This window comes from Coffea arabica, chromosome 2c (assembly GCF_036785885.1).
Source record: "Coffea arabica cultivar ET-39 chromosome 2c, Coffea Arabica ET-39 HiFi, whole genome shotgun sequence".
In the NCBI taxonomy this organism is placed as follows: domain Eukaryota; kingdom Viridiplantae; phylum Streptophyta; class Magnoliopsida; order Gentianales; family Rubiaceae; genus Coffea; species Coffea arabica.
Genome location: NC_092312.1, coordinates 72,806,025 through 72,821,072, shown reverse-complemented (window position 1 = coordinate 72,821,072; position 15,048 = coordinate 72,806,025). Strand labels below are relative to the sequence as shown.

The window sequence follows — 15,048 nt, the reverse complement described above, 5'->3', positions numbered from 1 at the left end:
GCGGTAATGGTGATGGATGGAATGGTGGTAGCTATGGTCCTGGTGCAAGCAGCAGGCAAGGGAGTTGGGACAGCAGCTATGGCTACGGCAGGGGCTGGTGCAGGGGCCCTGGCTTAAGATATGGCAGCAGTAGTACTGGTCATGGCAGCGAAGGTAACAATGGAGAAGGGCAGTATGGAATCACTGGTGGGGGCCTAGACAGGGACAATCAGCAGCTCCCATACAGCATGAAACCATGACTAGAGCTCTTGTTTCAGAAATGGCTTTTTTTGGTAGTTGACCAACGGAAAAGCATGGGAGAAAGAAAGATGCAGAAACTAGAATCCTATCTCTTGAAGAGAGGTGCAGAAAGCTCTCCCTTTGACTCTGGTGGGCCTTCCACCACTTTGACTGTTGCGGACGCGGTTCCTCTCGTTGTGAAGAAAGAAGTAATGAAAGGAAAGGGAAGCCCCGGCCGTGTTCGTTGTTGCCTTTTTTGTATTTATATTAGGGTAATTTGGACATTTCGCCCACAAATCGTTACGATAGGTAGTTTCCGTCTATTTGACACTTCAATCCAAACCACAGAGGATTTATGTATAGTTTTTAAAATCATGAGGGGGTTATGTGGTTTTTGCGAAAACCACAGGAGGGTAAAATATAATTTACCCTATAAATTAATACTACCAAACTGGAAGATATAGAAAACTCTTAAAAGAAGGATCCAATAAGTAATCAATCCTGCGGGAGAGCAGCTCGATGTAGGGGCACCAGGCTTTTCGTATAAGGAATGCAACGATGCTGATAAGAAGTGGGTGGTCTTCCAAGTTTCTTAAAGGTATTCTGGTCAAGATGATAAAGAACCAAGCCTCTTTCACCACAATCCAACCACAATTCTCCATTCTGAAAGTGCACAACCTCTAATCTCCGGCTGAAGCTGTAACATTCCGATTCCAGAGGTCGAGGACCATCTAGGATTGGCCGAAGACACCATTTTCTAACCCAAGCCCAGCTTGCGTAGTCCTCCAGCAACCATATATCAATGACGGTGTAACCCCGATACACATTACAGAAGGATAGATGTTCATCCACCACTAAAAGCCGCATATTTCTGTGATTCACTCTGGAATTGCACTCGTCACCAGGATGAGGCAAGGTAGAGAAATCTTCGGTATCCATCCCAAAAATTGTTATTCCACTGGTGCAAGGTGGGATATCTTCCTCAGCAGCACGGCCGCAACTTGTGATCCAATGAAGAGCTCCATTGCAGATTGCAAGTGGGGTATCATATTGAGGGGGAGAACCTGAAGGTGGGCTTTTTATCTTTCTCCAACTCCTTCCTCCGAGGCTGTAGATAAAGAACTGGAACCCAATACACAGGTAAAGAATCTTAAGCTCGTTTGCCGATGGATCGTAAAAGAAGGCACAGGAAGCACCTTCATTAGGACCATCTAGAACCAATAGTTCTTGTGTTAAAGGGTTGAATACATAATAACGCCAGCGAGCAAAGGCATCCCTGAACAAAAGCAGTCCATGACATGAATCAACTACTTCGGTGTCACCTTGACTCATCTTTATTTCAGGCCTAAGCCGCAATTTTTTTATTTTGTTCCTGCGGTTGCTTGCTTGATACAAAATGTAGAAAGCCAATTTTCCAGTTCCCCTCGAATCCGTTAGATCCGTGGCTTGCACAAAAATGAGTGGAGCAGACCTATCCAGGTGCAATTTTATAAAATAATCTGAGGAAGTCAATGATCTCCAGCGCCTGCACACCCTTCGACAGTCTGCGACACGATCTGCAGGAAGTCTAAGCAGGATGTCTATCACGACATCGTCAGGAAGTTGTGCAACAACGTTATCACTGAAACAAAATGATAACAAAATGATAATGCGCTAATTATCCTTCTCAAAACAAGGGCAATGCATGCGAAGCACCACCGGCGAACCACGTTTGAGGCAGCCAACCAATCAACAATGTCCAGTCCTTAAAAAAAAACTCGAGTATAAATAATAGCAAGAAGAAATTAATATCGACATGCCGGAACAACATGGAGATAATACAACGGGGAGGGGATTGAGATGAACATTGTAGTCTAAAATCAAGATTCCAGAGACCAAAAAAGAAAAAAAAACAGTGGAGGAATTAAACCTGGTAGTTGAATTTGCTGAAATTGTATAACAAACATAACACAAAGTTCGCTAGACCAAAAAAACATGTAATTATGTAACCATTTAAGCCACAAGAGTTCTGGCCTAGCTAATAAACATCAAATTTCTTGCAAAGTTTATATTGCTAGTATCATAAATACATTTTTCAATTAATTTTTTAAATTTTTTTAAAGGTTTCCAACCACTTATAGTAACACGCACATACACAAAAAGGCTATATATATATATATATATCATTACAAAAAAAGCGACAGAGTGTTTTTTCAAAACAATGTTCCAAATAATTTTCTATCCAAACACACTCACTTGAAATAGTACCTGGGTTTATTTTTGTTTAAATTCGTATAGAATAAATGCAGTTAACGTGATTTTTTTTATAGAATAACGTTCCAAATTATTGACAAAGACTTTGCGTTACTTGTACATATGGTCTTTTTTCCACCAAGAAAACTCCAAAGACTTTGCTATATCCTGAAACAGATATGATCTATGAAAAAAAAAAAGGCTGAGATAAATGACATAACACAGAAAGCCATACTAAAAGATTTTTGGAGATCAAAACAAGTTATATTTCTTTTACCTTCATCCCAAACAACAATCAGCACATACAAATGCGGCGTTTACATGTGCAAAAGATATTTTTCAATCCAAAACAAGTTCTTTTTTTTTTTTATCGGAGGGAGTCGTACCGGCCATGCGTGCTGGGTTTAAGGGATGCGGAAAAGAGTAGGAAAATAAAAGGGGTATTGGAGAGAGAGGAAACGAAAAAGCGAGGAATCGCTTTATTTATTTATATTATTTGTGGGTGACAAGAAATTTGTTGTAGAGCAAACTCCTAGTCCTCGAAGCCCTGGATTGCTTTGTGACTTTAAGAGGAAAGAGTATGGCAAAAGAATACCTTTTGGAGTTTACTTGGAAGTGGTTTTCAGACCACAGTTAGGATTAGGATTATGCTTGGTTTTCAAGGTACTTAGGTCTGATTTCCTAGAAAATTTTACTGGCCGTGTTTGATAATTCGATTCAGCACTTGAATTTAATGAATTGAGACTTTAATATGTTCAAATATGTTTGATAATCAAAAATAGAATATCTTAATTAATTAATCAACTGTGCATTATTTAGATAAAATTTACTCAAAGCAATAACTAATACGCAATTCACGTATTACTTAATGCAGAATATGTTCAAATGTTAAAATTTTAGTACATAACAATTTAGTAAATTAATGGATTCATATTTCAAATTTCGAACTTCAGTTTTATCAAACACACGTATAGTTAGGTTTTATATATATATATTTTTTTTTTGGAACTAGATTTTAGTGCTTGATGGTCTGTATTTTCTTTCTTTAAATACATTCAGCAAGAATTTGACACAATGCTTACTTTATCACTGGTGGCTGTGCTTGGGACCCTTGGTAACTGATTCAGACTTTGATGATTTACTTGCTGCATTAACTATCCTGAACTTGATTTCAGGATTTTCATGATTTACCTGCTCCATTCACTTCAGGATATGTTTTCCAGTGGTTTAATTAATTCGAAGCATGATCATGATGACACAATCTATCATTTCATACATCATCCCAAAAATTGCAACGGAGTTTGCTTCCAAACCCTACTCCATCTTCCTCAAATAAAAATTTGTTAAAATCTATTTTCTGTTTACAGATCTGATAAGGAAGTCTCTCCTAGGTAAGATTTTTCTGCTAATTTCCTTTGCTTTTCATCATTACCCATAGTAATTTATGCATCACCACAATCTCCTACGATTTTGTTAGTTTTATTGGTTGTTTTTTTTCTTGCTAATTTGAAGTATTCAGACGAGCTACGCCACGAAATTTGTCTCAAACATCTATAATCTTTTATTTGTGAGAAAGCTTTAACGTTTTCCTTTTTTGTTGATTGTTGCTTTAGACATATTCTGAGAAATCCCCCCTCTTTTTCTACATTTTCATTTAAACAATCTTTGTAGACACCATAATTTTGATAAATTATTTTATTATTTATTCCTTTATTTTTATTTTTCTAAGAAATCATTTTATCTCATTTGATTTTATTTGATTGTTTTGTAGGAAAGTCAAAGAAGGGAAAAGAAGGAAAAAGAACAAAAATGAGAAAATGCAGTTAAAAAAATATATATTTGTTGCACGCGCGTGGCTTGTTCCTGCTACAAAATTGCAGCAAGGAACCAGTGCAATGCAACTGGATTTTGATACATTTTTGGATTCGATTTTTCTTTCTTTTCTTTTTCTCCAAGCTTACCAGTACAAAGGCCACCTCATCACCTCAAAAATCTATCAAAGGCAGCTGGAAAAATGGATCCAATGAACAAGAAACGGCCACCATAAACCCACAAAAAACTTGGCTTCATCCAAGCCCTTGTTCTTAGGTTTAATGTGTTTTGTTTCGTTTAAATAACAAGGAACTTAGCTTGAGGGTGCCAAGGACTGAGAAAAAGTGGCAGGAAAAAGAGAGAGAAGAAAAAGAGGGAAACCAAAGAAGAAAAAGAAATTTTTTCCGCAAAAAATTTTCAGAAAAGGCTGACTTTTCAGCCTGGTTCCAACCGAATTTTTTGCTTTGATATAGCTTCATTTTAGAAGCTGTTGATTTCAGCACAAACTAGGATGTTGGGAGAGCAAGTTTCATTTAGAAATCCTTTCACAAAAATCATCTAGAAAGCTCTCAAATTCAGCCCCGAAATCATTGATTTGGCTACCCTGGAGCAAGTTTGAAGCTTCGTCAAACTACTTCTATCTGCATTTTTTTTTAGCTCTAATCTGCTCACAAAGCTTCATTAGGTATTTCCCCAACTTCTCCTTGTTCAATTCAACATTAATACAAGATATTTGAGTGTGTTTATGAGAGTTTATGTTCAAGAAATTTGAATCTATATTTTTTTATGATTATTTGGTTTCTAAACTCTGTTTGGGGTTATTTTGAGTTCACAATGGTATGAGTTTCTTGTATATCTAAAAATACAGGTTTAAAAGCTTGAAAATGGGAGTTCCTGCGAGATTTCAGCCTCTTTGGCCGGAATTTTTCCAATTTCTAGCCGGTTGATTTTGTTGGCTATTTTCGGACCTTTTTTTCTGATTTTGTTGGTATGTTTGATCTTCCTCCAACCTTTTAGACTATTTTCTTTGTGTTTTTGGGCCAAGACTTGATTTGTAGTTGGGTTCACGTATGGGCTTTGATGCTTAAGCCCGATTTATTTTTTGTTGGGTGTGGTTTAAAAGCCAAGGGCCTGGCCCACTCTTTTCTTCTGTTTTTCTATGGATCGAAGAGGATTCTTGGCCCAAGAAACCATTTAAAAGCGGCCCAAGGTTCATTTTATTTCAAAACCAGAAATGAAATTTGCAATATAGTCCCTAATCTTTTGAATAATTTCATTTTGGGCCTACAATTTTAAATTCCTTTCAATTAGAATCTTAATTTAATTTCATTTTGGTCCCTAAGCTTTACCTTATATTCAATTTTGACCCCAATTTTTTTATAATTATATTTTGACCCTAAGAACTTTTCAAATTTTTGCAATTGAGTCTCTAATGGTTTTGATTTCTTAATTACAATTTGTTCATCTCTTTTAATTGTTAATCATCCTTCATTTGAATGCATTTAATTAGTAAATTTTTTAGAAATTTTTTGTTTATTTGTATTTCTTTAAAATAATTTGCTACATGATTACTTTTTTTTAAATTTATTAATAAGATTGGTGTCTTAATCATTTTGTCGATTTTGGAGTATAAATAGGGCAAATTCTACCTCATTTAACCACTACTTCAATGGAGGTACCTTCTATTATTGTTTTAAGTCCTTTAATGTGCTACTATATGTTTTTTTATGTGTGATTGCATGTTTTGAGTGCTTTTTCTTTTATTTACTCATTTTATTCATTTCAAGTTTTTATTTATTTTATTTAATTTTTGCTGATTATTTGAGAGGCATTAAAATATCAAATTGTAATAGATAGGTGCCCAAGAAATGTATTTAGTTAGACCATGTAATAGATAGATTTCATTTCGCCAAAAATGTAATTAGTTACGCCACGAAATTGGTCTCAAACATCTCTAATCTTTTACTTGTGAGAAAGCGTTAATGTTTTCCCTTTTTGTTGATTGTTGCTTTAGACATATTCTAAGAAATCCCCCGCCTCTTTTTCTACATTTTCATTTAAACAGCCTTAACATGTTTTTATTGGCTTTGCTTTTGCTTATTTTATATGTTTTGTCACCATTTACATAGCTATAAAATCACTACTAAAAAGGTAAAAGACATTTCTGTTTTTTGTTCTCCATTTTTTCTTTTTTTTTCCTTACTTTTTGTATTCTTTTGTACCTTTGCTGACGTTAGACTTGTTTGAAATCGGAGGTTTTAGGTGTTTTAGTCTGCTACAAGTAAGGCTTGTATTATTGAATCTAATTTCTTCTTTTCTTTTAATTTATGTGGTCATATTTCACATTTAATATAAGCCAAAGAACTGCGAATTTTAATAGAAATTTTACTACTACTACATGCCAAATGACATGAAGAGTACAGCCTATAAAGCAACAAAACAATTATGATAGTCATAACAAAAAAGTTAGTGGATTCAGATTCAGTTAAATATGTACCTTAGTTTTGATTTTGTTTCACTTTGTGCTTCTATCTTTTGTGATTTGGAGACAATTTATTCCTCTCTACTTGATCAAAATTTTGCGATTCTGATTTATGATTGTCATTTTTTGGTTCCTGGTATGTGATTGTCACGTGAAATCTAAAGCATATGCTCTGAAGAATGATAGAGTAACCAATAATTTTATATGGTAACAATATTTTGATCTTGTATCTTAAAAGATTATGGTGATATGATGGTTCTCTACCTTTGGTTTGTTGTTGTTTATTTATATTGCATTGCTCTCTCTCTCTCTCTCTCTCTCTCTCTCTCTCTCTATGGTGATATGATGGTTCTCTACCTTTGGTTTGTTGTTGTTTATTTATGTTGCATTGATCTCTCTCTCTCTCTCTCTCTCTCTCTCTCTCTCTCTCTCTCTCTTTTAACTTGGATGCAGATTGCTGTTGCCATAGGTGTTCTCATGGTGCACTGAAACTATATTGACAGGCCAAAAAAAAAAAGAAAATGAAAGAAATCAATGGTAGAGTTATTTTAGAAAGTTGGGTGGTCTCCCTTACCACAGCATCCAAAATGACAATTTGACAACTTGGTAAAACTCTGAAAATATTTAGAGAGGGACTTTTTAAACATGTTAAGTCTTGCTGTTGGCTTTAATTTATTGCTGTTGGTTGGTTTTTATGATAGCAAAACATCATTGGTTTGAAGGAAAAAGGTGCTTAATACAACAATTTGTCAAGTGCTTGAGAGATTGGAAGCAAACTCTCACAGGTTTCGTCTTTTTCAGGTATGCATGCTTTCTCTCTTAAGATCACAATGTAACTATTTGTTTAGGGTTTTTTTTTGTAATTCTTAGTTTTTTTTTAAGTAAAGCATGATGCATTTTTACATATGCTTCCTTCAAACATTATTTTGGATTACAAATACTTATTGTGATTGGCTTTTACGGTTTTTGTTATCTATCGGGGATAATTTCAGAAACCTCCCCTAAGGTTTTTGATAATTTCACGTGGCTCCCTTAAAGTTTCAAAAATAACACCTACCTCCCTTACCCATTTCAAATGACAATACTAACCTTAATATTTTAATAAAACTCTCTTGCTGCCTTGTTTATACGAAAGATGGATTTTATAATCTTTTTCCTTTTACCTTATTCATTTCACTTACATTTCATTAGAAGTATAGAAGAACTATTAATGTTGTCGCTAATATTAATCCAGATAAACCAATAACTTTTTTTATGACTTTTAATATCATCCAATTTTTTGTAACTTTTTTTTTGTATCAAAATCAACAATAATTAAAAACAAATGGTCCAAAATCACTACCAAACTATGGTGGTTCCATCACTAAACTAGTCAATAAATTTTTATTTAAAAAAATAGTCCATAAATTTAAAAACACAAGGTAACACTTTCTTCTTTATCTTAAAAGAATCTATATTCCCAATAAAGCACTATAAAAAAATAGCTTATCATAGCAAAAGATTTATTGTTATAGTTGATTATTAAATAACAAATATTGGCGTGAAAAACTTGAGACTACTTTTTTTTCCTATAATTGTGTCAAATTACTTTACAACTATTTAGAAGAATTAATTGAACTTTATAAGATAGGGGCATTTTAGGGTATTATTTATATTTTTGACCTAATTTTAAGGTTTGGTTACCAAAGTGTCAAATCAAGTGAGGTAAGTGTAGTTTTTAAAACTTCAAGGGAACTAAGTCAAATAGTCAAAAACCTTAGGGAAGGTTTCTAAAATTATCCCTATCTATCGAATCATGACATATGTATTCAAAATTTGATATCTGAAGGGAATATTGATGGAAATAGGGTTGTGTGTGTCTTGAAAATGTTATAGTCCATATATAATAAGAATTGAAGAACAAATTTATTAATAATTTGTGTCAAAATAACCAGTTTTAGCCTTTTTTTTTGGGATAAATTTAGGCTCCCTTTAAGCAGTAAAATTTTTAAAATACTACACTGTATGAGTTCGATGATGTATTTTTGCTCAAGCTCCATCAAATAGATAAAGTTTTAAATTAGTGAAACTTCATCTAAAATGGTCCATATCGTTGAAATTACAACAAAATACATAGTTGGTACAGTTCATTAAGATTTTTAGTGCATCGAGAGTGAAAAATAGTTGGTGCAAATTCAGCAACACTAAGTGTACACTTAGTTATAGTTTTCAAAAATCCAATTTAGAAAGCATGTTGAAATTGCATTTTGTAATATTTAGGGAGTATCCTTGTTTTAGTTTTTAATTTGAAAAATTAGTTTTTCCATATTTCATTGATATAAAACTATAGACTCTTGGAGTAGGATTTCTAACGACAAATTGACTTAGTTGTATCAAGAATTTGTGTTTCATGATCAAATTTGTTTTACAAATTCATCAGCCTTTTTTTAATAGATAGATATTATTTATACAAATTTCTTATGAGTGTTTCAACTGCCATTTGTGGCTTTCTTGGATTAGTTTACAATTAATTTTTCCTTTTTGTTTCTAATAGTCCCCTTCATATATATATATATATATATAGTTCTGTACTCTTTTGGATTTTAACTTTGTCTTTATCAAAATACCTGATATCAGCTTACCATACTTGAGTACACTCTTCTTCAAGCAGGTGAGCAAAAATGGGAACAAACAGAATTGGAGAATAGTCCTCAAAGATAGAATTTTTTGTATTTTGAAAAAACAAATAGCGAAGATGTGTCATTGAACACCATCTGAGAGCCACGAAATTGTCTAGCAGCCTGCTGTGCATTAAATCTATTAGCAAATTTCATTACATGTATTTTTCACAATATTTGGCAGCACGGCCACCCTTATTCTAGTGTATACAACAAAATGATAACAAATTCCAAGTGAAGACACTAAATAAAGCCAATTGATGCTCCGGAGAGATAATCAAGCACGCGAATGGCGATAGCGCAAAGCTGCAACATATTTAAACTATTGTCAAAGAGTAATTTACAGTAGTACTATGAAACACATTGTACAAGGGATGAAGCGGCTAATTACTCATAATATTGGCTAAAAAAATTGAAAGAATGAGGTTCTGACAATGGTCATGTATAAAATCAAATTTTAAAAAAACATATATGAACAGGAGCTGCCGGGCTATGTCAGCCCAGCAGCAAAATCCAAATTTGAAACAAAATATATGAATAAGAGCTGTCGGGCTGTGTCAGCCTGGCAACAGAAGTCAAATTTTAAAAAAAAAATGAACAACATGCTATACGACTAGCAAAACTTAAGCAAATGAGATTGGAGAATGAAGGTGAAGTGAAATTTAGTTCGTATGAAGTGGAAATGTCAGAGGCAAAGCCACCAATACCTCTGGGGTCTGGTGCTTCTTTGAAAATGATTCTTACCAAAAAAAATCACCTTTAGATTTGGAGCTAGCTATACTTTCACCAACATCCTAGCCTATATGTTTGTAAACTTGCTTAAACTACATTCAGTAAATAGATATGTTTTATGTTACCTATTGAAGCAAAAGAGATCATCCAATAGTGAAGTTCCCATGTGAGTTCATGATCCCCTAAAAGAGATGCCAAAATTAGTAATACTAGTTATAGAAATTGGAGCAGTAAAAAATGAGTCATGCGACAGCAACAAAAAGTAAAAATAAAACCTATACAGTACCTTACAAAATATCGTGAATAGTTTTTGCAAAATAACCTTCAACTTATCTGCAAATAGAAACAGAAGATCAAAAAGATAAGTCAATGTAAACAAGGAAAACAAAAAACACAAAAGAAATTGATTTTCTTCATACCATCGCAGCACCCAGTGAATGCCACCGTTGGCATTATGAACCCAATAACGACTGTAATAGTCAAAATGGCAAAAAACAATAATTTTGGATGCACCAAAATTTGTAATGAGCGTGAATGCTGTTGGATGTGGCATATGCGCAGGTCAACATCTGGAGTACAGTCCACAACGACATCGTTCGGCTCGAGTTTTTTATTCATTTCTGTTGTAAAAGACTTCACTTCAATTTCAAAGATTCTGCAGTGTTGTCTGATATTTTGTATGGACCAATTGAGCGAATTAATCCGCCTGTAGGAGCTAGATAACATGACAATTGAACCAAACCAAAACATTAACATCATTGCTACAGAAAAAGCTAAACATTAACAATTTTATTTTTTTAAATGCATAGAAAATTGATATTTATCCAAATAAAATATATCAATAAATTATTCAATGATAGTGATTAAGTATAAGGATAGAGGTAGAAGTAAACATGATAGTAGGTTGTTAAACGAAAAAGTAATTTTTAAATTACACTATAATTTTATAAATACAAATTTTGGATGGTAATATAAAAAAAGGCAAAAAATAGAAAAGAAGAAAAATTTGATAGTGTGAAATGATGAAATGGTGAAATTTAAAAATAACAATAAGCATTCAAATAAGTTAAGATTAAATAACGTTAAATCCTCATATTGAAATATTCGAAATTTAAAAACATGTGCAGGAAATGATAATTTAAAAACACGTTATATATAGGACCGCATGTTACAATAGTAGCAACCACAAATCACACCTCGAAAATTAGTAGGCTAATATTTCTATTAAGTTTTCATCCAGACTAACTTAAGGCAATTTTTATCTCCATCCACACGTCATGTCAAATTGAGAACCAGAGGCAGGATATCATCTAGAAACATTTGTTTCATCTATCACCTTACAATACAAAAATGAAGAACATGAGTTGGCACGCCTATGACAATTCTTTAGCATGTTTTACAATATTTCGTTTAGATGCTCAATACTTAACATATTTACTTTAGCCTATTAAATCCTAGCTCTTTGGTTATGTGAGGACCCGTACATTTTCTTTATTTTATTTTATTTTCTCGCATGCATTTTCTTCATTATACTCTATTATATTAATTTTTCAGAGATTTTTATAAGTGAGTATAGTTTTTAAATCATTTTGCTGGTATAAGTTAATTCATGTTAAATTTGAAGTGTATCATGGACGTGGGACCCGCTAGTGCGGTAAATGCGATAAATTTTTGACAACTAAGTGAATTTTACATAAAAGGGTATTATTTTATAAGGTGTTAGGAAACAATTAGAGGTTAGCTAGATGGCTTAACCATTGGAAGATAAAAGGATTAGATCAAACCCTAATAGGGCCAAGTGTCATGAAACTAATGGAGGTTGGACTTTGACCAATTTTCACCTTTACAAAATACCAAAAATTGGCCAAACCTTCTTCATTTTTCTTGTGCCTTGGCCGAATCTTGTGAGGAGAAAACCAAGAGAGTTTCTTCAACTTCAACGTCAATTCTTGCTCAAATCTTGAATTTCAACCGTTGAATTATCAAATTACTTCATCCAAGTTGCTTACTAAGAAGGATTAAAACTTCTAGTGGAGGGATTTGTGAAGGGAAAACCCTAAGCTATCATCTTTCTTCAAGTGTCAAGGTACCTTGCTTGGAAACTTCCTCTTTGTTCTTGCTAATGTCTAATTAGTGGGTTTTAGTTGCCAAATATGCTATTTTATGGAAGATTTTATAGTTTGAGAAAGAGTTAGCTAAATTTTAGATTTTATTGGTATTTTTCTGATTTTATATGATAATTAGTGGTTGGCCATGAATGATAGGTTGATATGGTATGAAATGAAGCATTTGTGTGTTAGTTGTAGTTGTTTGCAGAAAAATTCAGAATTTGTGCGAAAATTCCAGTTGAGGGTTAGTAATCGGCCCTGATATTGCGCTGAATGTTTGTCCTTGAAGGAGACCGAATCAGCCCTTGCCCAAAACATAAAAGTTGTTAGTAATTGAGTTAGCTAGCTACCTGTAAAATTTCAACTCAATCGGAGCACCGTAGCATGTAAAATGACCGAAATACCCTTGACTGCCCATAAGCCCTGTTCCGCAGACAGTTTTCTGTTTTCGTGGAGATTTCCATTTTTTATCCTAAAAATGCATGATTTGACTTTGGAAGTTTTCATAAAAAATGTAGATATATGTCTTGGTTTCGAAACGCCATAAGATTTATTTCAATCCGATAAGTGTAGCTTCAGTTGTGGTTATTGTGCCGAAAGGTGTGTTTTATAGTCTATGATTTGTATGTGGTTGATTTGAAATAAAATGGTGTTGATTGTAGGATGGAAAAGTAAGAAAATGTAGGGGATATGCTACCAAATTTTGGAAATGTTGGATTTCTTCGAGTTTGGTTTGGTTTGGGATATTTATAAGAAGGGCTTTTAGGGTTGTTCGAGTCCTAGGTCTTCATGTTATCTTTTCGTTCCCAAAATCATGTTTTGCACCCTTGCATTAGTAGTTGTTTGGTGAGGTCTACGACTTGTAGTCGAGTCTCATTTGTGCATTTTATTTACTGGATTTGTGGCTATAGAAATCATAATTGTTTACCTTGGTTATTCTAGGGTTTCTTGGTAATTAGAGGCCTATTTTGGTTGAAACTTTTGAAGTATCCTTGCTTTAACCGGTGAGTGTACCACTCCCCTGAATTATTGCTAAACTAGTTATCTGTACTTGTAAATTGCTATTTAAATGTCTTTCCCGACTGTTTATTTTGTACGAGACGAGTGTGTACTTTATCACACTCGTTCTCTGGCCTGTGTGACTTGTTTCCTGTATATACTTGACTCTGTTACCTGCGCCTGTTATAATATCGTTTGAAAGTATATCCAACGATCTTCCTATTAAATCTGAGCTCAATCTCATGGGGAGTTAATTGAATCGAGCCAGCAAGGGCTTGGTCGAGGAAATGGACAATTCATTGGTGCATGTTCCTGGGGAATCTATGAGTATTGAAGACTCTGGATTTCTGGTATACTCGAGTATTATCATTCCTGTTCCTATTTGACGTTCGGGCCCGATAAAGGGTATGTTTGGTGATCGGAATTTTGGCGTAAGTGGAGTCTACAGACATGTGTGTTTTCATTAAATGTTGACGGAGGGTCAACTAGGTTGGATCAAGTATTGCAACGGGGATTTGGCTCCTGAGAGCCACCTTTATCCTTTAATTTCTGGTGTTCATTCATTTCTATTATTTGACGTGTATATGTGCTCTAAAAGTGATTTCTCATGATTTCTACTGTTTATACTTTTGGTACCTCATTGAACTTCTAACTCACTCCATTCCGTTATCCTTGTTTTTCTTACAGGGAACAACCTTTTGGAACTTCGATGTTTTGAAGAATGAGTTGAACTAGTTAGAAATTCTTTTGTTCTTTTGGTATAGCTCCTCGACAATTTGAAAACCCTAAATGTATCTTACTACAATATTCCCTTTTGGGTTTGTGAACTTACTAATATGTATATTTTAAAGTGTTTCTTCATGGTTATATGGCATATGTATTTGGGAATATACATTCTCTCATGTTAAACAAAGTTTACTTGTACTTGGTTGGATTGTGGCGTGGCAATCATTGTTCATCCGCGGCTTGTTTTCATTCTTCGTTCCGTTTTTTTCATCGGTCATTGTAGCGCTTGAGCACTGTATTATCTTTCGGAACAAGTATTTCAGGGTGTGATTAGCTTATTATATCTTTTAGTTTGGCTCAATTGGGTTCAGAATATTATCTTCTCGAAGTTCTTTTGAGCGTTTGGTAGGGTGAAGTTTCCGTTTGTTTCGGATCCGTAGTCCCGGTGAGAATTTGGCAGGCGATCCGCCGAACCCTTTGGTTCGCCGTAAGGTGATGTGAGACTGTCATAGGTTAGCCTCCGAGAAAAATTGTGCATCCTCTAGTTTGATGTGCTGTCGGGCTGCCCAGCAGCTTCTGTTCATTTTTTTTTTTAATTTGGACTTTGCTGTCAGCCCGGCAGCAATAGATCTGTACAGGACCATTGTCAGAACCCCATTCTTTCAATTTTTTTTGGTCAATATTCTGAGTAATTAGCCGGATGAAGCAGCATAGGATTCACTGCACTTCATGTCATATAGTATTAGATAATCACCTCTAGGCGACAAATAACTTATAAAAGGCAACACAACATTGAAGGCCCAGAGCAGCAAATAACCCAAATCAAGTATACTCAGACTTCCACACACATTATGTTCTTAGCTTGCTAAAAATGAAAGCAAACCAACCTTAGAATCCCTGAAATATTTGCCATCAATCAATTGTTGCATAATCATCGATTATGCCATTTCCAGCAACATAATGGAACGAATTAAACATTCCAATGAAGCTATCATGCACTTGTACAAGACATTATGATCAACAAAGAGAGAATGCATGTATTTCTAGAATCAAAAGATGGACATTATTAGTTTGTAATATA

The 15,048-nt window shown here is 34.1% G+C and overlaps 1 protein-coding gene across 1 annotated transcript; it reads right to left on the bottom strand.

Annotated features, from left to right (window-relative positions):
• Nucleotides 1–714: 714 nt before the first annotated feature.
• Nucleotides 715–10,752, bottom strand: LOC113724649 (F-box protein At3g07870-like). The gene is made up of 3 exons (XM_027247531.2): nucleotides 10,554–10,752; nucleotides 10,416–10,467; nucleotides 715–1,840 (listed from the first exon to the last, which is right to left on the bottom strand). Exons 1-3 carry the CDS (start codon nucleotides 10,750–10,752, stop codon nucleotides 715–717), a joined length of 1,377 nt encoding a protein of 458 aa, XP_027103332.2.
• Between the last annotated feature and the right edge of the window lie 4,296 nt (nucleotides 10,753–15,048).

Coding starts and splice junctions, on each gene's coding strand:
- LOC113724649 (XM_027247531.2), bottom strand. CDS start 10,752: ATGAATAAAAAACTCGAGCCGAACGATGTCGTTGTGGACTGTACTCCA. Junction 10,468..10,553: donor ATTCACTGGGTGCTGCGATG/GTATGAAGAAAA, acceptor TTCTATTTGCAG/ATAAGTTGAAGGTTATTTTG. Junction 1,841..10,415: donor ACGATATTTTGTAAGGTACT/GTATAGGTTTTA, acceptor ATTTTGTTTCAG/TGATAACGTTGTTGCACAAC.